The 23,450-nt window shown below is 41.1% G+C and overlaps 1 protein-coding gene across 4 annotated transcripts in view; it reads left to right on the top strand.

Annotated features, from left to right (window-relative positions):
* srgap1a (SLIT-ROBO Rho GTPase activating protein 1a) overlaps positions 1–23,450 on the top strand; it is a 94,996-nt gene that overhangs the window by 13,448 nt on the left and 58,098 nt on the right. For all 4 annotated transcript variants that reach the window (XM_032524712.1, XM_032524713.1, XM_032524714.1 and 1 more), the window contains exon 2: positions 21,850–22,045. In XM_032524712.1, the coding sequence (XP_032380603.1) occupies positions 21,850–22,045 (196 nt within the window). The remainder of the gene's footprint in view (positions 1–21,849; positions 22,046–23,450) is intronic.

The following is a 23,450-nucleotide window of genomic DNA, read 5'->3' as shown; positions in this document are numbered from 1 at the left end:
CACACACATATACAGACTTACGAAAGTATGGCCTCTATCTCCCGGCTCTGTGGGGGACAGAAAAGAGAAAGCCCCAGCCTTGCTGTCTATAGTGTGGAGAAACAAAGAGCAGTGAAAGCTGATCTGTCTGTTCTTTTCTTTTTCCTCCCTCTTTGTCCCTTGCTCTCGCGCTCTGAGCAGCTGCCCTTAGGTCGGTCACATTCTCTGGCCAGGCTCGGCTCAGATCTCATATGGTAAAGCATTAGGTGGATCTGTGTGGCGTTTGCCCCCTGTAGGCAAAACTGGCATTGGATTTCACCTGTCCAGTCTTGTCAAGTTTGTGTTCACGCAGGGATGATCACAAAAGCTCTAGATATATTATGTAGAGATATTCTGAGGGAAATATTTTCACTGGAAGACTTTTCATCTCAGTGCCTGAGAGCCAGAGTGAGAGCCTGTTCTCAGAGTCAGTACTTAGAAAATTGGGAGAGAATTGGCAGTTAAAGCCTCCCTAAGGGTAGATCGGAGGAGATAACAGCACCTTACTCTCTGTCACTTCCTCCATATTGGCTTCCACTGTAATTACCTGAAAATTAGGTCTTTGTGAAGCCTCCTCATTATTCCTATATGTGTGAAGGTGTGTGTGTTGGAGATGATCATGTTAGCCTGCCCTGGCCACTGGTGCCCTGTGAGGAAGGGGGTTGTCACTGTGGACTTCCTTATTCTCCCCGGATTGGCTTCCAATGTAGAGGCTTTGTGAGAAATCAATCCTTGCTGGCGGTGACTGGGAGGGTGACAAGGGGACTGATTGGGCCTCAGGCTACAGTGCGGGACCTGGTGAGGGAGCTCATTCTGAAACCTGAGTAAGGGGAAAGATCAGGATGTTATTTGAACTAGGCCTTATGTCTTTTTCAGCAATGCTGGGCACAAAGGAAAAACCTCTAAATGATGAAACCACACACAAGTTAGTATTTTGGTGTTATTTTGGAGATTTTATCATTTACCCAAGTCTGGGCAGTTTTAGAAACAATGACAACTGTTTAGCTTAGAAACAGAAGAAAAGCAAAGCTCAACATATAGCAGACAGAAACATGACTTGCCACTGTCAAGTTTTACATACTGTACATCGTAGCAGGTAAGTCAAATGGGCATAGGCAAATAGGCATGCCGCTGCTTTGAGCTAAATGCTAATTTTGAGTATGCAAACATGCTCACAGTGTCAATGTAAATATGCTGATGTTTAGCAGGTAGAATGTTTAGCACATTAGTTTTGCGTTGTAACATTCTTACATTTGCTAATTGGCACTAAACATTAGGGGTGGGGGGGAATCTAAATCGTATGTATTTTTTGCAACGATTTTTAAAATCGATTCTTTCCCCAAGAATACATATATATATATATATATATATATATATATATTTTAACCAATGATTCACCTCTGGCAGTACTGTATCAAATCACAATACACAGCACAATCACATTGCAATAAATATAATATAATAATAAGAAATTGCTTTACAAATCGAATCAACACCCATGTATCGTGAAAGTATCGTATTGGGGGCGCCCGGACAGCTCATTTGGTGGAGTGGGCGCCCATATATAGAAGTCTGGTCCTTGACACAGCGGGCCCAGGTTTGGCTCCGACCTGCGGCCCTTTGCTGCATGTCGTTCCCCCCTCTCTCTCCCCTTTCATTTCTTTAGCTGTCCTGTCAATAAGGGCCCGATTTTTTTAAAATCGTTTTTTATAAAAAACAAAACAAAAGAATCAAATCGGGACAAAAGCATATCATCCCCGCCCCACTAAACACGGAGTACAGCTGTTTGGCGGATGTCATTAGTTTTGCAGGTATTTGGTCGTAGAAGATAAAGCTTTGACCTCATGATAGTGCTATCCAGTAACCATGACAATCCATCCAATAGGGGCTGGGATAAATATGTATTTGACCATGAATCTAGACACTCCTAGTGCACAGGGAACAAACCTTCATCAAATTCAAATCTCAAATGTTGGTACAACTGAGAGTTCCTCTTGAGAAATTTGCTCAGCTGCTTGTGTGTCTGAGGGCACTGTTCTCAATCTAACAGTATCCTTATGTTATTATTCTTATGTAATTATCCTGCCTGTTTTTGCTCCTTCTTCAGGTGAAGATCCCTTAAGGTGGATGTTAAGGTTTGGGAAGAGGAATGTGGAGCAAATATTTATCCGTGCCTCAGTTTAAACCACCAAACTCGACTGCACTGCAGGGAGCTGTCTCGATCAAGGCAGCCTCATTATTATGCCCTCGCAGTGTGGCTTTGGCCTTAAAAATGTTGTTGCATCAGCCAGAGCAAAAAAAAAATCTCAAATCCTCCAGTACAGCATTCAATTTCTGTTTACTTAAAGTCTGCTTTGAGCTGTCAGTGTTGTTAGTTGCAGCTCAAGAAACATGGGGTTCTACTTAATATTTTTGCTCAATTCTGGGAACGTTTGAAATTTGCATTATAATAAAATAATAGCAATTGTAGGCTTTAGATGGTCCCTCTTTCTTGGGCTCTGGTGATTCATTTACAGCCCTTAAACAGCCATTAAAAATGCACATGTGCATATTTGGTTGAAAATTATAAGTGTATCATATCAGCATAATTATATCTCTTTGATTTTAGATCATGCTTGTGCTTTGAAGTTTGGCTCTTGGCAAAATTTCTGCGGCGTTTTTCTGTATTATATATATTTATTTTTGATTTTTTTGTTTAATGTCAACATCCACTTGGCTAATTATAGTGCCTTTTTAAAGTAAACAACATATATTGTGTTATGTATCAATTTGTCCATAATATCATTGTTCAAAACAGTTAATCAGATTTGGCTTTGTACACAAGAGGATTCACTGCCAGGGGGGTCCTTTACTCTTGTGTATGTGAAATTATTCTTAAACCCCCAGCTCTTAAGCAAAGCCCCCCCGCCCCACTATCTATCCACCTGCCCTGAATTCTCTAACCTCAATCTTCAATCCCAGCTTAGCCATCCTAGCTCACCCATCCATGTAGCTCATCGCTCTAACCCCCAACCTGCCACTCTTAACCTTAACCCCCCCCAATACCCAGGCTGGTGACCAGTCACACTCAGGCAAAAGTCCTACAGATGCTTTCCCTCTGACATTCAGACCGAGTTAAGGTGTCAATTGATTATAGATAAAATAAAAGATTATAATTGTCCAGGTCAAATATGTAGAGGTCATATGTGAGTTACTTTAATCTGTGATTAGGCCTGGTTTAGTTTGGAGGGAGCAGATGCTCAGGTTTTGACACTTGTTGAGGCTTTCTTAAAAATCTAAATTAGCACACTGGTGTCGAAATCTCAGTAACGTAGCTAGTGCATGGGGTAGGGTTGGACGGTAATACGGTATACTGCTGGGTCTTAAAAATAGCAACGGTATCACTTTCAAAACCGTCATTAAGGAAAATTTCAGCCATTTTTTACATTAATCTTGATCATCATGAATATGTGTACTTTTGATTGAAAAAACCCAACCCAAATCAGTGAAGGCAACACGGAGTAGCTGCAGCAACGTGAATGAGCTTCCACTTAGCTAAAACGTCGGTTTTAGAGGGCCTTTGTGCCTCTTAACAGACCTAAAATGCAATTAAAATGTCTTTGCAACATGAATAGGCCCTTACGTGACAACAAGTCGCGTTTTCAACTCAGACATTGTTTAAATTCACCTACTCTGGTCCCTGTCTCAAGCATGTCGGTAGCTGGTAGCTGCTAGCTCCTAGCTAGGGGAGGGACATTATGAACGCGATACCAATCCACCTACGGTCCCGCTACAGACCGTTGAGAAAGACGGGTTCAGAGCAAGGATTAAAACGCTGGATTTAAGATGGCTTACCTCGCTGAAATACGTCCGCCAACCTACTAACAATATTCAAACAGCGAAGGAGGCAGACAGCGGAGCTACGTTCAGTCGCAACAACCTAACTTACCTATGGCCAAGGTACAACTATGATGTTTTGAAAGGGAAACAATGTTAAAGTTGTTTGGATGTGTATTCATTCGATTTAAGTTTATTTTTCTACTTTGCAGTTTGCACAATCCAAAACAGTTTAGATTCTGTAACTGTTTCATGCATTCTCCTTCATTTAACGTTATTATATAATGTTGTGGAGCTAAATGATGTTATTGAAAAAAGGTCCTCCTGACAGTAGAATAAGCCACTAACCTATGCAAATGCCGAGTCAAGTAAAAGAAGGAAAATACCGTGATATACTGCGAGAATCTTAAAACATACCGTGTTACATATTTGTGGTCATACCGCCCAGCACTAACACAACTACTATAATTACCAACATATAAGAGTTACACTATTAACAAGTAACAACAAAATAAATGTTGAGTTGGTATGCTAACCATAGCCCAGAGGGAAAATATGGCATTTTAAAAGTAGCCTACATTTCCAGTCGCTAGCTAACCGTAGACTACAGAGAAAGACTGATATGTTAACTTCCGTTTCGGAGCGACAGAGGGAATTAATTTCAGCCAACACATTAAGTGGAACCAAAATGAGATTTTGCGTTGTAATCCAGTCCGATTCCTACCGGTTGCGTAGGAAACGGTTCCATAGTGGAACCGGGTTTCGGTACCCGACCCTAGAAGCCAGCTAAACAGAGAAAGTAGGATGCAGACTTCATCTGACTCAGTTGGCTTCAGCTCTCCCATTCTCCTCATGAGACAGCAGCTGTCCAGATACGTCAGGTATGTGATCTGCCTTCCCTCTGATCCCCATGTCCCACTGACGTGAAGTCATCCACCGGACACAGGGATGACCGCATAACTCATGACTGTAAGGTAACCTCACTGGGAACAAATGTAGAAATAGTTTTCAGTCCAGAACTTCAGTTAGTTAAGCTGGTTTCATACGGCTAGTGTTCTTAAATGTATTCAGCAGGTTTTAGCCATGACATTTAACAACATCTAGTAAACAGAGGGTTGGATGCTCTGAAGCCGACTGCTGTGCTTGACTCAGCTCTGTGAGCATTAGCAGGCAGACAGACTCCAACCTTGAGGCACCGGTAAAATGTATTTAAGTACATTTTGACACATCAGAATCAGCTTTATTTGCCAGGTTTGCGTAAACAAACAAGGAATTTGACTCTGGTATTCTTGGCTCTCAAAGTACACTCACTTAACATATAAAGACTAAAAGACAGACTGGACAGGAAGAAATATATATATAAAAAAGTATGTAAGTCTAAAAGTATGTAGTCTAACAATACAATACAATCTTTTTGTTAAAGAAATAGACAATAACAATTTAAGATTTATCTATTAATGCTCTCTGTGTACCAATACTGATAGTATTGTTTGCTTCATTATAATCACAATGACATTTACTCTCACCAAGACGTCGCAAACACTTTAATGAAGGCCGTATATGTTTATAAGTGCAGTTGAAAGACAAGTCTCATATCACTCTATTCTTTCTTTTAGAGATTAGACGGCACATTCTATGTTTACATGAGGCTGAAGCCGTTTTGGAGAGTGGATCATTTCAGCTGTCACAAGTCTGAGCACCAGGTGGGAAAGATGAACTGTTTTTCCTCAGAGGAGTTTGGGGGAAGTCTCTGCTTCTTGTTAGGGCTGCACAATTAATCTCAATATGGACTGGAGCAATATCCAAATCGCACTGGGGCGCAATATTTGTTAAAGGCAAAATATGTGTCTAACCATTCTGAATGAAGTATTGTGGTGCTGCAGAGACTACAAATCCTTTCCTACAGACTGAAGCAAAAAAATCTTTGTTTGGCTCAGATCTTTGCAAAAACACGTCAATCTTTTTTTTATTTTATATATTTTTCTAAAATGAGAATAATGATACAAAAAACGATCTTTCCCTCCAATATCGTGAATCATATCGCAATCGCAATAGCAGTCAATTATAATCGCAATTAGATATTTTCCTAATATCGCTCAGCCCTACATGTACAATGCGTTCAACCCATCCACACTACAGAAACATTTAGAATAGGAGGATAAATACCTATTGGTTGTTAATGCTGGGCGGATTGGAGTTTTTGCAGAACTTTTCTCATGACCTGCGAATCCTTTTCGGTCAAATGCCCCCTCATTTACACACACAGAAAAATGGAAAAGATGACAGATGAGTGTATACAGACAGCAGACAAATGGGACGCACGCACACATGCACGCACGCACACACGCACGCACGCACGCATACTGTTAACACTCCCTGGGCTACCACACAAGGATTGCTGTGTGCTACTTATATAGTCTAATTTAAAGGCATCACTCTAGTTGTCAGTATCGCCTGTGTGTAGACACACTGGGGTTTGTAAAATGTTTTGAGAAGGCTGAATGGGCATGTGTGTCTGTGCGTGGTTTGCACATAGTGTGCATAATTGTACAAACTTTCAGATCTGCTTTGTCTCAGCCAGCTGCTCCTTTGCAGATAAGAGTTTCCATCCATCATTTTTGACCTTGTTAAAATTAGCCCTTGTCTCTTTAAATTTGTCTGAAAATGAGACTGGAGTTGATTACAAGATTTGACAGTCTCCTTAGGGATCCATCTTTGTCTTTTATTTCTTTTATTCAAAAGTACATCTTAAATTGAATTTGGGATTATTTTTTTCTCTAAAACTTGCGTTTAAAGTGGGAGATAAGCAGGACGAGGAGAAGAGGGACAAGAAAGTCAACTAAAACAGTTCTCAGATTTACAGTTAAGCTAAAAGAGAGCAACAGACGGAAGCTTTTCCATACAATGCAGAAAAGACCCCATTGTTTGTTGTGTGTGAACATCTGCATTCTTGCTAACTTTCTATCTGTTGGCATACAGTTGTAAGGCGTTGTACACCAACAGTAAAGTGACTTCAAATATTAGGGGTGGGGGGGGAAATCAGTTCTTTGATGCATTGCAATTCTCTCTTGAAATATTAAGGCTCGAGCCAGAAGAGTTAATAATTGTTACTAATTTATTTTTTTCTTATTATGCCAGTATTTAAGTGAAAGTAACAGTAAGATTATGGCCAGTGAGATTAAATTAAAATAAATTTAATTAAATGAAGATTTGTTTTATAAATGATACATAATAAAGTCTAACTAAACTAAAAGGTAGTGGAAGTAAATGCATCTGTTCATTTTAATTATGGTTTACTAGACATACACTATGTTTTAAAAGTAGCAAGTAGTCACAGTAAGAAAATATATATCATGGATAGAAATAAACGTTTTTGATGCATAGATAATCATTTTATCATCGCTTCGTAGCCTTCTGAATCAGAACCGAATTGTAAGTTGCGAAGAGATTCCCACCTCTATCAAATATGCCTTGGCATTTCTCTGTCCTGGACTAACTGTAATTTATTTCAGTCATTTTATTTAAAATATAAATGCAAGAAGTCACCTCAGAGGTCTCTTGTCAGAAAGAGTATTACAGCCTGCAGCCTCCACAACAATCTGTGCAACTCCTTTCTTTCTGAGAGAATTTACCAGAGCCCTCAGTCCTCACTTTTCCAACGAGTAATCTGCTTTTTGCAATTTCTGCCTCCTCTCTTTCTCCTGCTTCCTCTTTTTCACCAGCGGGCTTGCAGCGCATGTCCTTGCCTCTGGAATTACAGGCCTGGTCTTGAATGGTAGGGTTGTTCCTCCTCGGCCCCTTCAGCTCGTCTACTGGCTTAACCCTATCAAAGACCCAGAAACCACACATCCTGCGAAGTGTTGTTTTTTGTGGCGGGTCGAGGGGAGGGGGGCAGCGAGGGGTGGTCAGTAACGAGAAGGGAAACACGTGAGCGGAGGATGATGCTTTCCTTTGCTGTTTAGTGGATACAGTACAAGTCATGAAGGAATGGCTGATGTTTCCCATGTGGGGTTTTGCTCTAAATTCGGGGTATTTGTGTGCCCCTCTGATGTTGGCTCTAATGTACTCCGCTGTGCAAGTCTGAGGTCGGCTGTCCCTATTTCCATCTTCGGCACACACATGCTCGCTGGCTGTGTGTTGTGTTTACTGAACAGCTGCCGTGGTGGCCCGTCCCTGTCACTAGATTGGCCACGCTATCACAAACATATTCTTGCAGATTTTCAAATCTTTTCCCAGATCTGCTGCCGCGAAAATGTTTGTTTAAGTAAGCACCACATCACAGCCACCTACATAAAAAAAGATCAAAATAGAATATAATCATTCAAGTTTGGGTCAAGCGGGTTTCAACTTGGCTAACCATAGCACATGCTAGTGCAAGCATGCTAGCTCATTCTCAATGGCAAAACAGTGCTACAACACACACTGGTTGACTATAATGTCCAAAAGAACTAAATCCATTTCCCTGTTCTGCAGGTAGTCCACAAGTGTGCCCTCGTTTATAAGAAGTCTCTCTGCTAATCTGGAGTTTGAATCTTGAATGATGTTCAAGTAGGCTTTTAATTAGTCGAGGGGTTTTTATGGTGTTTTGTAATGTTTTCTATTTGTATTTAAATATTCTTGTATTGTAGATTGTTGTATTGTATCAGATTTTTATCTGTGAAACGTGCAATACAAATAAACTTTACTTACTTGTACTGACCAAAGTTGGAGAAAGAGTTATCTAGCTGACGTGATCTTTTTTTTTTTAAACATTATTTTTTCCCTTTATTAGACAGACATGTGAAAAGGGGGGGAGAGAGAGAGAGAGAGAGAGGTATGGGGGATGACACACAGCAAAGGGCCGCAGGCTGGATTCAAACCCAGGCCGCTGCAGGACTCAGCCTACATGGGGCGAGTGTACTTACTCAGCGAGCTATAGGCCGCCCCAGCTGATGTGATCTTACCTAGCTACTGAGCATGTGCGACTCCCAACAGAGATAGTATAGAAGTGAGATGTTTCACTCTGGAGCTAAAACATAGACCTAGACACAGACACAGGGTGAAAACCGAATCTGCAGCAATGTACAGTACAACAAAAATATGGTGTTTTTTTGAAAATGAAACCATGTAAACCTATTCTGGTACAACCTCAAAATACAATTATGAACCGGAAAATGAGCAGAATATGGACGCTTTAATGTACGTTACACAGCAACAGGTGAAAATAGGGGAACGGTTGCGCTACCAAAGTCAAAATGATTAGAACTTTTAACGAGTATTGAGAAGTGAAATACCTGTATGTGTGAAAACAGCTTTATCTCACGCATCTGTTTTGTTGTTGTTGAATTTATAGCATATATATGGCTGCCCCCGCACCCCCAAAACAAGGGTAGGGAAAACACTCAAACCAATTTATATTTCCACAAAATTGGCATGAATAATCATAGGGGTATACATGCCCAATGTGTGTGTCCATTCGTGTGTGTATATGTCAAAACAAAATAAAGTTAAAACTTGTTTTGAACAATTTCTTTGTCATCTGCAGATCAATTTTAAGTAGCAATAGTTGGTTTAAATCTTAAATTGTATTTTTTTGTGAAATAAATCTGGGATTGTCTTTTTTAGGCCATATCACCCAGCCCTAGGTGTATTTTGTAAATATTGTTTTCATCCAGATGACCCCTTTCAAATAATCATGCAGGCTTTGACTGCAGGACAAACTTGATTAAAGCTCAAACAGCTATCAGCTTGCTTGTTACTTTCTTCCCGTCTTGTGTTGTTTGTGTTTTTGCAATTTGAACCTGCTCCTGCATTAAAATATATTTGAAGTTTGCAGCCTCCCCAACTGATCTTTTCTTGGAGTCATTAAAAGAAGGATTGAGCTAATCATGGGATAGTCTTGCTGGTATTTGTTTTCATTAAGTTTAAAGATGAAATATTTGAGCGTGAGAAGAAGGAGAAAGGAAAATAGTCCCCCAGGTATCTTTCTCTTTTCTGTGCTGTGGTTATATGTAGAGAGACATCCACTATCTCAGAGTTTCTGAAAGAGTCTGAAGGGACACGTCAAGGAAGGTGTTTATGGAGATGGAGTGTGTAATAAGGGGGCCAGGAAGGCTTTAACAGAGATCTCCATGGGACTGGGAGTCCTTTCTCTAAGTTTCTGAGCCAGCGGGATGTCTAACCCGGATGTTAGAAAGCATTCAACAGTAATGCCGTAGCTTGTTAGTCTCTTGCATGTTATCCTCCATCGATTGTTATATTTTTTGTGCTTTGAATTTCAGCAATATTAGATGAATTTGCTGCATTACGCTCAGACAAAACATTGAATTTGTAACTGAAGGAAGCTCATTGGCTTTGAAGGATGGGATTTAGTTTTTACTAGGTCATAGGAAGTTTGATGTACACACACCCAACTCACACACATAACTCTGGAGAAAGCTGGAGAAAAGCATGGTTATACCTTTATCCACATCCAAGTGTTATCCAGTATATGGCAACAAAAAGGAAAGGTATTTATTTATTAAGAGGTTACTTAAATTTGATTGAGTTACCAGGTGCATTCTTTTTCTTTTTGGTTGTATGTTGGCTTGGTGGTCCAGCTTTGTCAGGGACACCTCAGCTGTAGCTGTGTACAGTCATCTCCTCTCCCCCTTATACTTTCCTCCATTGGTGCCACCGTGTCCCGAGTGGGGGAACACGTTGTCAACCCAAGCTCACAGCGTCTCCAGCTGGCTCCGGGCCATGGGTCCTGGTGTCCCTGCCCGGCTCTGGTGTCTCCACGCTGCTTTGTGGGAAGACAAAAGAACAGGCTTTCAAAATAGAGGTGTACATACTGTGAAGAAAGGCAGATGCATAAACACTGCGGGGGAATAGACAGCTGGACAGAGAGACAGAGCGAGGCATAGGAAGGCAACTGTGTGATAGCATGGATAGAGACAGACAGGTGGATGGACAATAGAGAGGCAAACAGGCTGACATCCAGAAGACAAACAGTCAAACAATCAGGGATGTATCCGAGCATAAACCTATCCACATTCAGTTTCTTTGCTTAATAATGTTCAATGTTAAAATATATTGGTCTTTTTGGGGGGTTAAATTTGTCCTAGTCAAGATTTTAATAAAAAAATGACATGTTTATAAATTGTTTACTTTTTTAACAAAATTACTTTAGCCGTTTAGCAATGGATTTCTTGTCCAAGAAAAACAATCATTCAAAAATTGCTTTCAACTTCTTAGGGGTGGGGATTTTCTGGTTTTCTCTTCTCATGTTAATATCAATTTTGGGCTTTAGAACAAATTTTAACCGAGGTAAATGCACTGTAATAGAAACACCAGCATACAAACTGACTTACAGACAGAAATAGCTTAGCAGCAGAATTGAAGGGCAGACCTCGGCAGCTCTGAGTGCCATCAGAGGCCGTTGACGAACTTGACCTGGGACCAAACTGTCCAGTGTGCAGTGGAGGGAGACGGGTGGAGAGCAGAGGCCAGGAGATACACGGAGGAGTCAGAAACCGAGGGCAGGGAGCTTGTTGGCAGAGACCAAGTTGGCAAATATATTCATCTCCTGCACTGGAAATGTCTCAGAAGTCTGGTTTCCTTACATGCAACGTAATGTATTCGACCCCCACACAGGTGCACACACTACTCCCTTACCTGGTGTATGTGTGTGTGTTGAGAGTGTATGCAGGTGTGTGGGTGAGGAGCCACATTGTGTGACTATTCATTTATTTGCTCTCTCCGTCTCTTTCTTCCCTTCCTGCTTCCTTGGGGCCTATAAGGAGGGAATATATCAACAGTCTCATAGAAACAACTCCACCTTCAAACGCTTATCACCGCAGGCCACATAATGGCTCTGCCATTCTTTAGGTTCATCTTTCAGAGTTTGTGTTATTCAAGTCTCTGCCAGCATTTTTCAGTTTCCATTTGTTTACTGTGAGGGGAAGTAAATATTCCTATAGATGAAAGCCTGTGTGCCTCCGTTCCAGATGTTCCTTGTGTAACACCCTCTTTGGGGGCATTTATCTCTTCAGCTGTCCTACCGCAGATTTTCCATAGTATAGTATAGTAGTTACCCAAAACAAACTTCCCAACTGTAAGAGCTGTAGGCCTGCCCAGCCAAGTCTTTTGCCTGAAGATACCTTTGTTGAGAATGGGAGGCGGACTGGCTGCCTTGACATATGAGCTTTTGCTGCTTTATCTCTCTCATCACTAATATCCCCCAACAAAAGGACAAAGGCAGGCCAAATACAAGATGAGGTGTGATTTTTCATTTGGAAAAATGAGGTGTAAACACTGCATGTCCAGTGTAGCTTTGTAAACCTCAGTGCATGCACTGGCCTTTAAAACAAAAGGGCCTTTGCCAAGACTGGTGTTCAGTATACACATTATCTGTCTCTTTTTTTTTTTCTTTTACACACAAGCACCCGCACTGTTCACTTTAGGGCCGCAGACAGAGCAGCTGGGCATGGATTAGAGATGAATGAGAAAAGTGGGTGAGGCATGGCCAAGAGAGTGAAAGAGATCAATGTATTTCTCGCAGATTCTCTTTTCTCTGATGTTAAGCCACCCAGATGTAACCTCTTCCTGTCCTCAGCATTACTCGTCCACATTTGTATCCCCAGTGTTAAAGTGAAGCAACGTTAATCATTTTGTCTCATATTTTTGCGTCCAATTCTTTGCAGGCTCTGAAGAGTTTGTAGATTGCTTCTTTGCAGAGGACAGCATCTGTCAGCTTCGATTCACAGCAAAAGCATTCCACTACTGACCCAGAGTTACAGCAAAAAAGAAAGAATGAAGCAAATTGTCCATAGAAAACAAAACAGCTTCTTTTGTACAAAGGCCTCGTCCCACCAGTATTGAAAAAGACAACATTTTACGAATTCCTGCAAATCAGTGAATGCGTTTGTGTGGGCAAAGGTACATGTGCACAAATCTTTGATCTTAAATTCAACACCGGTGACTTTTTACACACAAATTTGACAAAATCAACAGTGTTGGGCCTCCTCTGTCGGCGTATGAACTGCTCCACACACTAGGAAGGGTTTGCTTACAGTTAGGGACCAAGCTAACAAGCTCGTTAGCTCAGAGAACTGAGAAGAAAAATCCCATGCAAGAGTAAACGGCCAATTTCAGAGTTAGCAGTTAGCTTGCCAGCTAACTATAGTAGTTTAGCAACTTGCCACGTGAGTAGACCATATATCACCAAGCTTCTTGAACCACATATTTCGGAAAGACGTGGGTGAATGTCACTGTGCTGCTTTTTGGGGGGAACAAACACCATTTTGAGACGAGTTGACACTTTTGGAGTGACTTTGGGTCACCATTGCAATCCAATGTTACTCCTGTGCAACCAAACTGACTCTTAGGGAAGGAGCAAGCTACAGTCTTTTTAGAGCGACCATGCAAGCTTACAGTATTCTTGTAATAGTGTAAATACATTTACATGCATGTACAGTATATATCACAGGCAAACATACACACACTCAAACGGACTAACACAAGCACACAAATCTCGGCACGTCCATCTGACGGACCAAACACACACCAGACTGGTGTCCAGATCAAACAGAATGTCTAGATGTTAGCCAGCAGCTGAACAAACAGTTCTGCCTCTAAAGTGTGCTTACTTCTCCCAGCATTCAGCTCCTCGCTCTGTTTCGTTTGGATCAAAACGATGGTCCTCACAGGCCACCGTAATGTCAGCCGTGATTGATCTCTCTTCTGGTCGCTGCAGGCCTCTTGTATGTGGGGGTGTTGCCTAAGCAACCGTGGCTTTTTGGCTTATTTGCCATTTGGCAGCGCTGAATCAAATTTTTTCTGAGATAATTCCATTTCACTTATTGAAATTACCCATTTAAATATTACCTCAGTGAGTGAAACAGACATTGTTTTAAGTGTTTATTTTTCCCAGTCAGAATTGTGTAGTCTCACATCTGTTTTTTGACTGCTGGTGTGTATTGTGTTTGAACAGTAAGCGCAGTTAGCCACCATGGCTGAGCTGTTTCTGAATCAGACTATAAAAACCAGAGCGCAGGAAGGAACCTGAGCTCTTTGGGTCTGCCGCCCACAATACTCCTGGGCCCAAGAGAAAACACAAAAACTCAAATCAGCGCCACTATTGCATTTCCTGTGTGTGTGTTGGAATTGTTGAGAGAAGTAGCGCTTACGTGTGTGCGTCCATGGCGAAGGAAATCATAATTTAGGCAAGCTAATAGCAGCTCATCATCTTCCTAGCCTCAGGAGTATGGATGTGGGAGCAGCGACCAACAAACATAGCTGCCATTGCAGATAAGCTGCTGTAAAACACACCTCATGCAAGTCACTTCTCATGAGTAGCACCACACTCGTGTTGGATCATAAAGTATCCAAAAGAATATCCCAAAGGACATTGGTTAAGCTCACAGAGTTTGCAAGAAGCAAAGGCTTTTGGGCCAGGATCTTTTCCACTCCGATTTATTCTCTGGATCACAGTAGCCTACAGTCCATTGGAGCTCACTCTGTGGTTTTGGAAACTGCCAACATGTCAGTCAGATGTTGTAATGGGGACCACATTGCCAGTTTTGTAATATTTTGAGATAAAATCCTTTAGTAAAGCTGGCAGTATGTTGTGTGTAGTTTGGCCTCACATTATGTGATTGAAGAGAATCTGTTCAGCTTGGTTGGCAAGTCTGGGTTACTTCGGACAGACGAGTGTATTCCTCAAGTCCTAACTGTATCTCTGACAACTTTATTTAAACTAAAAATGGGGTTGTCACCTTTTCAGTGCTTTATATGTTTCATCATAGACAGAGCAGGTGTGCCACATGTTGGTGAATAGAAGGAAACCTTAATATTAGTAATTCAACCTTATTAGTGATGTAATCTCAAACAAAAACCACGCAGGAATCAGTGACACATTCCTGCAGTCATGCCCGGATGCAAGGCAGAGGGTGTGGCAAGGTCCAACAATGTCTGACACACCAAGGACATCAAGAATTTCTTACTGGTCCCTCCAATGTAATGGAGTCTTTACACGTCCTTTACAAGGATACCGTGTGATTTCTATTGCTCTACTCATTGCACAATTTTTTTCACAAGGGTATTGTGTGAGACTTAGGGTGGGCAATAAGGAGAAAATCAAATATCACAATAGTTTTGACCAAATACCTCGATATCAATACCACAACGATACTGTAGTGTTGACTATTGTTTCTTTCACAAAATAGTTCCACAATGACATTTAATCATCCGTAATGTGGCAATAATGACTAAGTGGGTAAAGGCAAAGAATAGAACAGTCACAGTTTGGTAAGTTCAGAAAATGACATTAACGCCGGTATACAGCATAGACCGCTATACCGCCCAGCAGTAATGCTTGTTCTAGCAGTCCCTCAAGTGTCGTCGTCGTCCCCCCCCCCCCCCCCCCCCCCCATGTGGTCCAGGGCCTGGCATGCCATGCGTTGGTGATAAAACACAACATGTCAGCCTAGTGGAACGGTGCTGGTAAAGAGTCAGTCACCCCGCGGGTCTATAGTACACATCCATCTGTCTCTCGTTAACAGAGTGGGGCAAGAAGGCAGATAGAGCTACAGGTGACGAGAGAAGATGAGAGGTGGATGGGGGCTCAGAGTGCTTGCACTAGTGTATTTCACATCTGGGAATGCTAAGGAATGAACCTCGCCAGTTTTTATCAGTGGGAAGCTCTTGAACACTGTGACTGCAAGGATTGTGCTGGTAGCTTCTGTGGCACAGGTGTGCGCCACGTGCGGCCACAGGCTTGAGCCCAACTTAATATCTCCCACATTCCTATCTCCAATCATTCCTGCATGTTTCTCCTTTTTATAATATCTAATCTAAACAGTATGGTATATCCAAAAGCCAAAATCTTACTGTATTTTGTACTGGCACAATAATGTACTAACAAGAAGACGGCATTCTTGACAAGCAGGATTGCAAATGAGTGGATGGATGCTTTAGCAACGTGTTCAGCCCCTCTTTTACCAGTCCAGTTGCTTGGATAAAACAGCTTTTTGCATATTTATTTTGCCACATGGCATGCATTTTTAAAGGAAGAACATGAATGATTGACCTACTGTAATTAAGTAAGCCAGTAGAGCCTTGTTGAAGAAGATGTACTGTAGATACTCAGCTCCTTCTGGCATACGGTCCACTCCAACTGTAATTGAAAGCTTGTGCTCCATTAAAAACTGATCGGCCATTTGGTAATTACATCTGATGGCATTTACCCAGTCTTGTATCCGGCCTCCAGAAGAGGCACACACAACTCCCCCAGTCCCAAACCCAAGATCTGAAGCAGATGGTGGGGCTGGGCACCCCCCCTGTATTGTCCCTCCCCAGGCCTCAGCTGCTATTTCAGGTGCTGCTGATGAGCCACTCAGTATTTCTGTGTAGAAATGCAGCCATGGTACTGATGTGGTACGACATGTCCCAGATAGCTTGGTGGAGACTTTAATCAACAAGGAGAAACTGTAGAAACTCTTAGAGTTTGAGTGTCTGTCTTTTATGGCACCATTAAGGAATACATTTCTGCACTCAGAAAAAGTAACAGATGCTTTTAGACAAATGAATTCATAGCAAGGTTAATTGGGAGTATCAGGAGAGACCAAATTGTTAATTTCAAGAAAGAAAGAAAAAACATTATTTTTACATCTCTGTGGCCCTCTGACAGTGGGTGAGTTGTTTTAACTGAAGCCCAGTTTTTCTCTCTGGAGGTCAACAATGTGGGTCAGTACCCATCCTGCTTACAGTGCAGTTTCTTTGACAATAGAACAGGCCTGTCTGGCAAATCAGAAGCCATTCTGAACTGCAACTTTGGACATATTTGTTGCCATGAATGGGGTTATGGCAAGTATGCGATGTGGCCTCTAAAGGAGCAATTGGATAACATCCAGATCCAGAGACAAAAGGGCACTGGTCCAAACTGATCACCACAAAGAGGCAAACGGCGCTCTCCCATTGTCCATGTCATGTGCACTCTGGGCCACATTGACTGGATGTCCATCAGTCAGCTGGAATTGTTGCTGACAACTTAATAGGCCCTGATATAATTCTTCAAGCTACTACCCACTCATGTCAACATGTACCTGAATATGGTTCTAAAAACCTGTGGAGCTTGGACAGGTTGTTTGACGGAGTGACAGTGTCAGTTATTATTTTTTTGCCCCGTGTCTTTCTGTATCCTGCAGTGTCATTCCTCAACACAGTGCATAGGTGCTCACACTCCCCCTCGCCTTCCCAGTTTGAAAGGGATCAAAAAGGGCTTTGATATCCCCGTCTACACACTCTCCCCACACCCAAATCCCTCGGCACGGAGGCCTCCACACATGTTTACCATACAGATGACCTCAGAACAAAAGGAATGCACCATGTAATAGTAGAGCAACACTCGCTATGACAGTAAGCTCTAACTTGAGAAAGATTCTGCATTACAGTGGCTGGATTTTTTTAACAAGGGGAAGGCCCCGTGTGCCAGTCTGCTGCTCATGTTAGTTCTGTAAGTAGCCAGTCAGACAGTAGATGTTGCCTGCAGCAGGGGATTCAAATAACGCAATGAAGGAATCTGTTCCTTTTCTTTAAAAGCAAGGGGGTTGTTTAGCTGTCCTCAAACAATACCTGACTTAGTTATTCATTTTAAATATTTGCCTACGGGATTAGATAACTTCTCCTTTGGTTTGCAACAACAATTTTGTGCATTAGAGCAATCGTTGTGTGAGAGATTAGACTGCTTCTCCCGGGTACACCCTGGCAAAAGTGCATGGCCCTTTTCTTTTTTACCTGTATGCATAGTATAACATTTATTTGCTTATTTTCTTCTCTCTCTGTTTCAGAGTTTGATCAACCAATCAGCTTGCGTGATACACATTTCCACGACAGATTGTTGACATTGGGTGTTGTGTGATTCACTGTATTGAAACTTAAAATCAGCCGATACAGAGATATTTGTATCTGCGCTATTGTAGTAATGGCCCTGTTTTAACTCTGTTGTCAACTTATCACAGCTGATTTTTCTTAAATTAAAAAGTGAGTTTTCATAGCCCATTCTAAGGTTTTTCGCCATACCTGTAATTTTCTCTGACAGGTGGTTGTCTTGTAACAGTAAAACATGATTTTTGGCTCCTGCAGAGGCTCCACGCAGAGCTGTGGCCGTAGCCCACGTAAGTGGCATGAAGTTTATACCTGCGTTGGTGCGTGAGTCGATCTCAGCAGGGCTGGCGTGTGTGTGTGTGTTTGTGTTTGCGTGTGTGCGGTCGAGTGACTGAGAGAGAGGCGACGATTAGCTTTGGAGTACGGTCCATGTCTCCACGTACCTGCGTACGTAGCCACAGCGTAGATTTAACACAGACGCATAAATCAGAATCCCGCTTCACTCCTTCACACTTTAACTTAGTACTACTAATTCAATGGCCAATCTTTGACTCAGAAAATGAGTTTCCGTGTGCACTCATGAATGTTATTGTGTTAAATGATTCAGTACGCTTCTTTGTGTCAGTGCCATGGCAACTTTGTTTTAATCCCCACATCCTCTGGAGAGCGAAGCAATTGCAGGGTTTAGCCATTCATCAAAAAGCCCTGGTGGACTTTACTGCAGTCCCATTTAAAACCAACCTCCTTCTTAATGCTCATTTGTGGTCTCCCAGTTTTTGTCAATGGCTTGGTGTTCTTGATGTTGAAGTTTTGAGTTCTTGATTGTAGTCAAGGTTAGTGATGTGATAAGCATTCATTGAGATTTAGTATTGCTTAAACGTCACACTTGTGGTTTTCTTGTGAGTGCCAGAAGGAAGGAGCTGCTACTTGAAAATGCAAAAACTGTTTTTTTTTCTAATAGGCTTGGCAGGAATTGTTAATTTATCAGGATTGTGTGAAGATTTAAGCCCGATGAATGGAGCGCAGCCTTTTGGTAATTTGATTATTGCATTAAGGACACATGGCCTCATTGTTATTGATTTATTATCCCATGAAGGCTGTTAGGAATCTTTCTAGGGCTGCAAGTAACGGTTATTTTCATACTCGAATAATCTGTTGAATATTTTCTCGACTAATCGATTAGTTATTTGGTCTAAACAATTTCAGAAAATTGTGAAAATGTGGATCAGTGTTTCCCAAAAGCCCAAGACAACGTCCACAAATGTCTTGTTTTGTCCACAACTCAAAGATATTGAGTTTAGTTTCACAAAGGGGAGAAGAAACTAGAAAATATTCACATTTAAGACGCTGGAATCAAAGAAGTTTTTACTCAAACCGACTAATTGGTTATCAAACTAGTTGGCGATTAGAGCCCGACTGATAAAGGATTTTTAAGGCCGATATGATACAAATATTTGGTTATTTAAAAATCCGATATTCCGATGATTCGGCCGATATATATTTAAAAAAAGAAAAATAATAATTTATTTGTCATTATGAATGATTCTGATGAATGAATATAAAAAAAACTTCTTTAAAAAAAAAAAGATATATATATAATTCATTTTTTCATTATCTGCCATTATTAATAGATCAGGAAATGCCTTATATTGGCCAATAGTATTGGCCCGCCGATGTAGCGGTTAGGCTCCATTGGCGATTAATTTAAAAGTTGACAACTAATCAATCAGTCACTTAATCTTTGCAGCTCTAGATCTTTCAGCTTTTTTACAAAGCCATTTGTTGCTGTCTAAGTGTCTCGTCAAATACTGGCAGGATTCAAACTCCTGGCCAAGGATGCGATTTATAGTTACAGTTCCCCTGGTTCTTAGGTTAGTCTGTAGTTCAAGTGATGTTAACTACTAAATCTGATCTGAATCTACACACACATATGGTGAGTTGAAAGGCCCATGCTGGAAGCAGCATGTGTCGGCAGGAACACATCAAAGGAAGAAGAATAGTCAGTGCAGAAATTACAGTCCATTAGCTACAAAAACAACCAAATGTTTTTATGTGGCCAGTCAACGCTCCCTGCCAGAGACTGACGGCCACTCAACAGGAAAGTTTCTAAACAATGACAAAAAGCAGCAAAAGTGATACACTGTAACTTTTAGAAAGTTGGTACTGTATACCTCCATTAAATACAGTGTTATGATCATTTCTCTGAAGCCATCCAAGTCGTGTTAAATAACATTTAAAGCATTGGTAATATTCCTGCACTGTACTAGGCTTTTGTCTTTAAAAGGTGACCAATGCCTAATAAAACATATGCATATTTCAGACCACTTCCCCGTGGTTTAAATCTTTCTCAAAGGTGGCAATACCCTAAGTGGAGTACTTGATCTTTACATATGAGTGTTTTCATTATCATTACCGCATGATGCACATTCATCTTTGCCCTGAAACAGTTACCCTCGTCCTGTTTAGCTGATCTTATTACTGTTATTTTCCATGTTTTGTCAGTGTGCTAGTAAGACCTTGCACCTAGTCCAGTGAGTCACACAAATAATTTGTGAAGGCATGTTGCAGTCTTTGTGTTTTTTTTTTTTTCCTTTTGCCTCTTATATGTGGGATTTTTCTGTGCCCCCCTGTATTGGTTTCCGCATGGCTCTAAATCACCTCATTAATCCGTATCCTTTGCTGAAGATGTCTGGCCCAGGCTGCCACCCATTAGCAGAAATCCATTAAACATAGCTCCAGCCAGAGAGGACACTCAGAGGAAACAATTTGTGTGTGTGTGTGTGTGTGTGTGTGTGTGTGTGTGTGTGTGTGTGTGTGTGTGTGTGTGTGTGTGTGTGTGTGTGTGTGTGTGTTAGATCCCAGATCAGATGTCATGTTGAGCATGTGAATTTAAATGAGGGGCACTCTGACAGGGCTGATTTCTCCAAAAGGACCTCAGGGGGTAATTTACCTGCACATACTACTTGTTTAAGTGAGACCTGCTCTATGCTTTCAAGTAGCTTGGGATTTCAGTCACAGGCACTGATGTGTGTGTGGGCGTGGGAGTAGTCTGTGCTGTGCTCTAACACTGGGTGTGTTGGGAGATATTTTCATCCTTAATGAAACACTTGAGACTAGTTTTCAACCTCACACTAAAGCATTCAGAAGACCTATAACTGAAGGATAATAAGCTGCAGTGGGCTATTCTGTAAAACTGATATGTACACAGGGCTGGGCGATATGGAGAAAATCAGCTATCACAATATTCTTGACCAAATACATAGATATGGATATTGCAATGTTATTGTAGGGTTGACAAATAGTGCATTCACAAAATGAGATTTTAGATAAATAATCATCAATATTGTGGTAAACAGTTGGAAGTGAAATTATACAGAATAAATAGTTATAGTTATACAGCTATACACTGACTATGTTTACATGCTTCTTCAAATGATATTACCTCAAAACGTTTCACAACAGATTTTCTAAGAAAATTGAGTTAGTATGTTGTTGTTCTTGTCACTGTGATTGTATATCATGATATATCAATAAAGAATTTCATCAGTGTATGATTCCATTGAACGATGAGAAATTATCATATTGAATTATTGGCCCAGCCCTAAATGTACATATACTGTAATTTGGAAGATTGAATGCGTTCTGCAAGTTAGAAAAAGGCAATAAACCAAACTTGCTAAAAATGTCTTTTAGACAATGAATCCCCCTTTGTTCCCATTGTGGAGCTGTTATCGGCCTCCCACCAATCAGGAGTGCTGTATTATTGAATACAAGGGGAAAAGTGTGCCAGTTACAAGCTATATGGCAGTATATTTCAGAAAATCACGATAAGATGTGAGATAATGGGGCCAAAGCGGGGCCAACTTATTGAGAAACATTGGCAAAAAGAACGTCATGGAGTGACCAAGGCTCTGTCATAGCACTTTCTAAGGTACACCAGCAAACACTATGATCACGTTTTAAGAGGTAAACATCTGTGACTGTTCCAATTATAACTGATAACAGCCAAATTGAGCTATCCATGTAGCTAGCAATTGATGTCCATGGGTAGGCCCAACTAAAACATGAAACTCTTGACTTTTAGAAACAAAACGCTATCTGAAAGCCCTCATTTCTCAGCCTGCAGGTTCTCCATCCTAATGGATTTGTTCTCTTCCTTGGTCTCCTCAGAGATTCGGGCCCAGTTAGTGGAGCAGCAGAAATGTCTGGACCAGCAGACAGAGATGAGGGTCCAGCTGCTGCAAGACCTCCAGGACTTCTTCAGGAAGAAGGCAGAGATTGAGATGGAATACTCCAGAAACCTGGAGAAACTGGCCGAGCGCTTCATGGCAAAGACTCGCAGCACCAAGGATCACCAGCAATACAAGTAAGGAGACACGAGCTAAGTTTCCATCACTTGTCAATCGAATTATCTGAAGTTCGGTAAAAAAATCTCATGCGAATAAAGCTGGTGAAAGTGTGATTCCATCCAACGGCTTTAAAGCGAATAAAAACTTGTGCGTAATGACGTCACATGCTGTTTTGCGATCAAATTGATTGAATTGATGTTAGACATTTTAAGGTGTTTCCATTCATTTTCACTCTTAATCGCACACCATTTAAGCAAACTTTTGCGAACAAAGTTTTTCTAGACAAAATGGATTGCGCCGTCTACCAACAAATGATCAATATTGCACAAGTTATAGTGATTATGTGGCCGCTGATGGCGACATATCAAGCTATAACAAGAAAACAACGTCACTATGAACATATTGCTATGATGATGCAAATGCAACTTGCCTTTTATTGTCCCTCCGGCACCGCTGCAAGACAACTCTTTTTTGAGACATGTCTTACTGTGTGAGCGCCTTCCATAAACTCTGGACGACGTCCCACGGCTTGTCGGGACCTTTGTTGGCCATTTCCTTTGCGAGTTCCTGGTAAATAAAATTTAAAATGTCTCTGGTCTCCTCGTCCGTCCACTTACATCTGTCTTTGTTGACACCTACCATGTGTTCAAACAGAGCGGAAATACTGGACGGAAATGAACTAAAACTTCTTCTTCTTCTTCGTTTTGTGGCGGGTTGCAACCATAAAATGACCTTAATCACAACGAAACTTAATCACAATTTAGTATTTATTCGGCAAATAACGCTTCCATCAGCGTTTATTGCATAACCCGGATATTGATCAAGATAAAATTTGATGAGACGAACATATTTCCTTTGAGTTGATATTCATGAAATTCCATCGAATTTTACTGTTTCCATGAGGCGTTTTTCATTCGATATCACTTAATTCGGATAAAAATGTGTGGATGAAAACATAGCTACGGTCTGAGTGTCTGTCCGTGCTCAATGCGATGTCATCTGGGATCATTTATGGGCCTGCCAATACCCAGGCCCATAAATGATTGTTATCCTTAGTCTAATTTATTTCTAAAAAAATGAAGACGTTTAATTTGTCAGCTAGCATGTCCGCTAGACAAAAGTCAGTTTTGTATCTGTCATTTATTTTTCAATCATTCTCCAATTCCTTTGCAAATATTATGCCCTTTTGAAATTCTAGTGCCTTTTCTTTGTCCTATTTTTACCTATCCAGCATAGGACATTCATCTATACAAAACTATTGCTTTGTTTCACATTATGCAATGTTTACAATATCGCTGCGGTTTTAGCCCATTATGTCACACTAATGTGTAGCTGAGTAGCATTATGAATAATTGCTTTTTGTTTTGTTTATGTGCCACAGTACAGCACTGTGTTGTGCAGTGCAGTAGACTTTCTTTTTCA

This window comes from Etheostoma spectabile, chromosome 8 (genome assembly GCF_008692095.1).
Source record: "Etheostoma spectabile isolate EspeVRDwgs_2016 chromosome 8, UIUC_Espe_1.0, whole genome shotgun sequence".
NCBI classification, from domain to species: Eukaryota; Metazoa; Chordata; class Actinopteri; order Perciformes; family Percidae; genus Etheostoma; species Etheostoma spectabile.
Note: the sequence above shows the minus strand (reverse complement) of the source record. Positions and strands in the feature narration are given on the sequence as shown.